Source organism: Plasmopara halstedii (genome assembly GCF_900000015.1).
Source record: "Plasmopara halstedii genome assembly, contig: Scaffold_322, whole genome shotgun sequence".
Classification (NCBI taxonomy): Eukaryota; Oomycota; class Peronosporomycetes; order Peronosporales; family Peronosporaceae; genus Plasmopara; species Plasmopara halstedii.
In genome coordinates, this window is record NW_020187243.1 from 729,856 (window position 1) to 735,607 (window position 5,752).

At 44.0% G+C, this 5,752-nt stretch overlaps 3 protein-coding genes across 3 annotated transcripts; 2 read left to right on the forward strand and 1 right to left on the reverse strand.

Moving 5' to 3' along the window:
• Positions 1-1,581: 1,581 nt before the first annotated feature.
• PHALS_08284 (cystathionine gamma-lyase) lies at positions 1,582-2,793 on the forward strand (the record flags this gene model as incomplete). Its single annotated transcript, XM_024723607.1, has 2 exons — positions 1,582-1,945; positions 2,009-2,793. The coding sequence occupies 2 exons, from the start codon at positions 1,582-1,584 to the stop codon at positions 2,791-2,793; spliced, it is 1,149 nt and encodes a 382-aa protein (XP_024574566.1).
• A 191-nt stretch (positions 2,794-2,984) lies between these two features.
• On the reverse strand, positions 2,985-3,356 carry PHALS_08285 (Tetratricopeptide-like helical; the record flags this gene model as incomplete). The annotated part of the gene is made up of 1 exon (XM_024723608.1): positions 2,985-3,356. The coding sequence occupies one exon, from the start codon at positions 3,354-3,356 to the stop codon at positions 2,985-2,987; it is 372 nt and encodes a 123-aa protein (XP_024574567.1).
• Positions 3,357-4,182: 826 nt separating this feature from the next.
• PHALS_08286 (Uncharacterized conserved protein) lies at positions 4,183-5,027 on the forward strand (the record flags this gene model as incomplete). Its single annotated transcript, XM_024723609.1, has 3 exons — positions 4,183-4,470; positions 4,545-4,770; positions 4,846-5,027. 3 exons carry the CDS (start codon positions 4,183-4,185, stop codon positions 5,025-5,027), a joined length of 696 nt encoding a protein of 231 aa, XP_024574568.1.
• Positions 5,028-5,752: the final 725 nt, after the last annotated feature.

Below are 5,752 nucleotides of genomic sequence, written 5' to 3' on the forward strand. Positions count from 1 at the left end.
TTCGCGCTCGATTACCGAGCTTTGAGATGGCTAGCACCACGCGCTGTTGCTCGGTTTGGAGCATGGCTGATGTGGTGGCCAACTCGACCTCTTTCACCCGGAGCAGGAGATTTTCGCTGATTCATCACGTCAAAGGCCTTAACGCTCACCATGAGCGGCTTAGGGCGGGGGAAGACATCCGTCACCTACGGTGGTGTCATAGACGCATATGATGCAGACATCTTTTGCTGTAGGTGCTCTAGCAGCGCGTTGTCGTAATTTGAAAACGCCTCGAGACGCGCACCGATTGCCTCGGGGCCTTGCGCAAGGTGCTGCACGTCCTCAGGGCCAAGCAAGGATATTAGCTTGTGAAGCCCGTCCTGCATGCCCTGGGGCTCACAGAGGATCAGTCTAAACAACTCAGGTGTAGATTGACTACAAGTGCTACCAAGTGCAGCGTAGCTCTTTGCTTAGAAAAAGCATAATTTATATCACGGACCTAACATTTTTTATAAGAACCAATACGAGTGCAGCGGATCGCAATCCGCTACCTCCAAGAGTAGTAAATTTCTTAATTAAGGCTAATAAACTCTTCGGTTTAAATTCAAAACTGAATATTATTTATTTTTATCTGCGGTTAAACCGCCTAATTTGAAATGTATAGATTTTCCTAAATATATATTGTAAAATCTTAATACATGCATTACTACTGGCTATCCAGCCCTGTTCCGTATTCTTATTTGGGCGCAGTCACACCATGCCCATCTCATGTGACACACCCCTGCTATCAGGGTTCGTGAAACCACGTTACAAAGGATCAGGCGTAGATTGACAACAAGTGCCAAGTTCAGCGAGGCGGCCGTAGCTTTTTGCTTAGAGAAAGCGTAATTTGTATCACCGACCTGACGTTTTTTACAAGAACCACAATCCGCTACCTCCAAGAGTACCTAGAAACCTTAACCAAGGCAAATACGCTCATCCGTCCAGAATTGAAACCGCACTTAATTGTTATTTTTGCGGCAGAGCCGCCTAAAACCTTGTGGCTGGACTTGAGCTTTCACCTCGACGCTCTGGTGGGACATTCGCTTTATTCTTGTTACGGTGCAGCTACACCATTGTGTGTTCACTCCAACTTGTGTAATTCCCACCTTTGTACCGTCACCCCATCCTGTGTGTCCCACTCTTTCATACAGGGTACGTGTAACCCCGTATCAACATTAAATATCGCAGACATAATTCAAGTTATTTCCTTTGAAAGTTCCTGCGTCTTGCTGACGCCTTCATAAGAAAATTGAGCTTAATGTGCCAAGCGCTCGATATAAAGGACAAAAGCCAAGTTATCTAAGTGCTTTATGCAGATATCATCGCTGATGTATTTGGTAAAGAAGAAGGATAGGAAGGAACGAAGGGTTTAACTGGATATAAGACTTGAAAGTATTCACTTTTCAATCATTTTTGTAACAAATCCCGATTTAATGATCAAAGTTTTTACTTGTCCATGAATTCTGGGTGTGGACTACACTGGCATCTCTTAATCAAACTATCGACATGACTTAAAAGCCATCCAGTCATTATCCGTTTCGAGGCTGCTCACTAGGAAATATGAGCTCTCCATCCCCGAATTACGTCGATGAGCACCACGGCTTCGGTACCACGGTAATTCATGAGGGTCAAGAGCCAGATGCGTATACTGGTGCTGTTGCTGTTCCCATCACGCTAGCCAGCACATTTGCACAGGCATCTCCAGGCGTCGTAGCTGGTCGCAAACAAGACAACTCTTTTGGAAAAGGTTGGGAGTATTCGCGCACGGGGAATCCAACGCGTGGTGCTCTGGAGCGTGCATTGGCTGCTTGTGAAAAAGGTCGTTATGCTGTGTGCTATTCATCTGGTATGGCTGCCACGACCGCCGTGATGCACCTTTTAAAGCACGGTGATCATGTGCTATGCATTGATGACGTCTATGGTGGTACCCAACGATATTTTCGTCAGACTGTACAACCAACGTACAATATTGATTTTGACTTTATAGACATGGGTGATTTGAATGAGGTAGAGAAACTCGTACGTGTTGGCAAGACGAAACTTATTTGGATTGAGACCCCGACGAACCCGACGCTCAAAATCACGGACATCCAGGCTGTGGCCAAGTTCGCGAAGAGTCACAATCTGCTTCTAGTTGTGGACAATACGTTCATGTCACCTTACTTTCAAAATCCATTGACTTTGGGTGCTGATATTGTCATGCACAGTATCACTAAGTACATTAATGGACACAGTGATGTCGTTGGAGGTGTGGTCATTACCAATTCTGAAGACATCAACACAAAATTACGTTTTATTCAAAATGGTATTGGTGCTGTTCCATCACCCTTCGACTGCTATATGGCACTTCGCGGTCTTAAGACACTGCACTTGCGTATGGCCACACATGCTAAGAACGCTCAAGCTGTTGCCGAGTACCTAGAGAAACATCCTGCCGTCGAAAAGGTTTGTTATCCGGGCCTTAAATCCCACCCACAGCACGAGATTGCCAAGAAGCAGGCGTCAGGGTTCAGTGGTATGGTGACATTCTATATACGTGGTGGCATTGAAAAAGCTCGTTCATTTCTGGAGAACCTTCAAGTGTTTACGTTGGCCGAGAGTTTGGGTGCTGTTGAGTCGCTGGCCGAGTCTCCTGCTATCATGACTCACGCATCAGTTCCGGAGGAGGTGCGTAAGGAGATCGGCATCTCCGACAGCCTCATTCGTCTTTCTGTCGGAATCGAGGGCCTTCCCGATATTATTGCTGATTTAGATCGTGCCCTCAGCTGCTAGGTCCGAGGTTGAATCTTACTGAACTTTAAACTACATTTCGTGAGCCTTATTGCCAATGTAGATACACTCACTTGCCTGAACCTGCAAATCTGCCTAAGTACATATTTAATTTCTCTAGCCACTGTGTCAGCGGTAGCGCTAATTCGAACGTCATCTTGCTCAACAGCAAGCTTTAGCCAGTAGAGTGCCTGCTAAACGTCGATAGTACATCCTTGGCCATGGATGTGCATTTGTCGCAATGCGTACATAGCTTGCGCACCCCCTAGATCCACGGCCTTTAGAAATTGTTCACGCACGTTCAAAGCTTTGATCAACGCCATGATCCTAAAGGAAGAGTAATCCGAGGAAATATGAAGCGTCTGGTACATGCTCGCAGCTTTATCGATATAATTTGGCTGCGTACTAAAGTCTCGTGGAACACCACGACCGTATTCGTACATCATATCAAGATGAAACTTAGCATGCTTATTATCCATTAAAGCAGCATCCTGAAATAGTTTTACTGCACTAACTACGTCTTCACTCACACCCCGACCTTCATTACCAACGTGGCAAGCATCCATGTTGCTAGAGATCTTGTGCAGTACATTTGGTGACTACGGATTACGCCTTCTCCGCGCAGGTAGAGCACGCCTAGAGCAAAATGCGCATCACGATGTCCAAGATTTGCTGCTACATTGAGCAAATTTACAGCAACTTCCACATCTTGATCAACCCCATGACCGTAGAATTTCATCATAGTAAGGGGGTAAAGCGGCTCGGGTCGCGAATGTTGAACACCACAAAGTATTTTCTACATTGTATTTTTCTCGATTGGAGGTCCTCGTGGTATCATGACCTCTTTCAAATCATCCCGATCGATAGAAACAATACAATAGGCTTCATCTTGAGCAAGAGTAGCGTCACCGTCTTTTGAAGGTCATCCTTTCAAATTTCACGCAGCATAAAGATCAAATATTTTTTCTATCCAATGCCATTTGTTTTTTATTTTTACATTGAATGCCAATCCAATGCCATCTCCACATCACTTTGTTTTATTATTATATTTCTACCCTGCATTCGTTAACATCAGTTTACATTGATATGCGTGTCCTCATAAGTGATGAAACCGGTTTACTCAAATCTATTGAACTTGAGAAGAACAAACAGTACATCCTATCAGACCTCGAACACTTACAAGCATGATCTCAAGGTATTCAGCAATTTTGTTGGTTCGTTTGGTTCGAGTACAGGACCGTCGATTCTCAACGCATTGTGGTGCTGGCACGCGCTGACGGTATTGTGAAGAGTTACGAGGCTTCTCACAGCAATAATCTCAGCAACACTAGAAAGTTAGTTTGGTCTTGGCCAGCTCCAGAGAAAACTTAAAGATTGGCACGGTGCGTAGGGATGGACTTCATACAAAAGTCTAGCTTTATAGTGCAGTGCTCCGACACAGGTGATGTAATAGTTCACAGCAGATTGGAAAGCGATAATCCATTATCATTTAATATTGACGGTGGAATTCACGTGATGCATCTTGAACCTGAAGTGCAGTCGTGTATTGGTGTCGGCGGTAAGGAGTATGACCTGAATTTGTGGTCATTAGAGACCCAGCAAGTTCTGTTTAAAGCCAAAAATGAAACACATGACAAGCTAGACATTCGTGTACCCGTTTGGATCAATTTTTATTTTCTGGTACAAGCAATGGCCACCGCGTTATCGTCGGAAACGCTTACTGTCAAATTCGAATCTACGACTCGAACACAAAGCGAAGACCAGTACAACAGCTTAATAATTTTGGAGAAAATCCGATTCAATCGCTTTGCATATCACCAGATGAGACTCAAGTTTACATCGGAGATACAGCAGGAAACCTGGACATTTTGGACTTACGTACTTTGAAGCATATGAGCCGATGCACAGGACCAGTCAGATCCATTCGGGACGCTACGTGCCACCCAACGCTCCCATACATTGCAGCAGTTGGTCTTGATCGTATGGTGTACGTTTTTGATGTCAGTACACGCAAGTACAGGCACACATTCTATGCAAAGTAACGGTTGAACACAGTACTGTTTTGTGCGGACGGTCTTAAAAACCTTCCTGAGGGTGATGAGCCGTCAAAGAAGAGACTTAAGTCAGGTGACGATGATTTGTCACTTGATGATGATGATGACGATGATTTGGAAGAGGAAGCGTATGAAGGTTTGGAGAATAGTGATGATGAAGATGACAACGCGAATAGCAGTTAGACATCCATACCTTTATGTACTTTTTGAATCGATTTCGTATTAGGTCCGCAAAACGTCACGGCACCTCACCTATAAAAACCGAAAAAATTGCAATGCGTGATATGTGTGTATTTATTTTTTGACACTAAAGTAGTTACAAGATAGCGAAGAAATAAGCGCCTACATCCTCAACTAGCATGATGATCGCACTGACATCACTAGGTCTTTTCCTATAAATGATCGGCTCTGGAACCAGGTTGGTCAAGCACGCAGCGAGTTTGCGATAATTTATTTGCTGGGTTGATAACTACGATGAAGACAATTTTACATCTCACGTCAAGTTAACAAAATGAACCATTAACACGAATACACTGGAAACAACTATATTTTTCTTGTTAATTGATACAACATTACCACACATTATCTCATTCACCTCATATCACTTCACTACTACACCATATTTTCACTACCATTGCAGTCATCGTTCTTGTCATAGTGACAATGATCTGTCCACATTGTAAAACAAAAGTTGGCGGCACCAACAAGAAGCCTTGAATTCCATCCGTTGTGTAAAACTTCGTTCGTATACCTTGGTCTCTGCATCATTCACAAGATTGAACATGAATTGTCTCTCTATCCACAAAACAGAAGATGTCAATAGATACGGTACACTAATGGATGATTGTTATTACCTTGAATTTCAATCGGAGTGGTTCATCGGCCGTCCATCTTGTTGCATCGGCTGC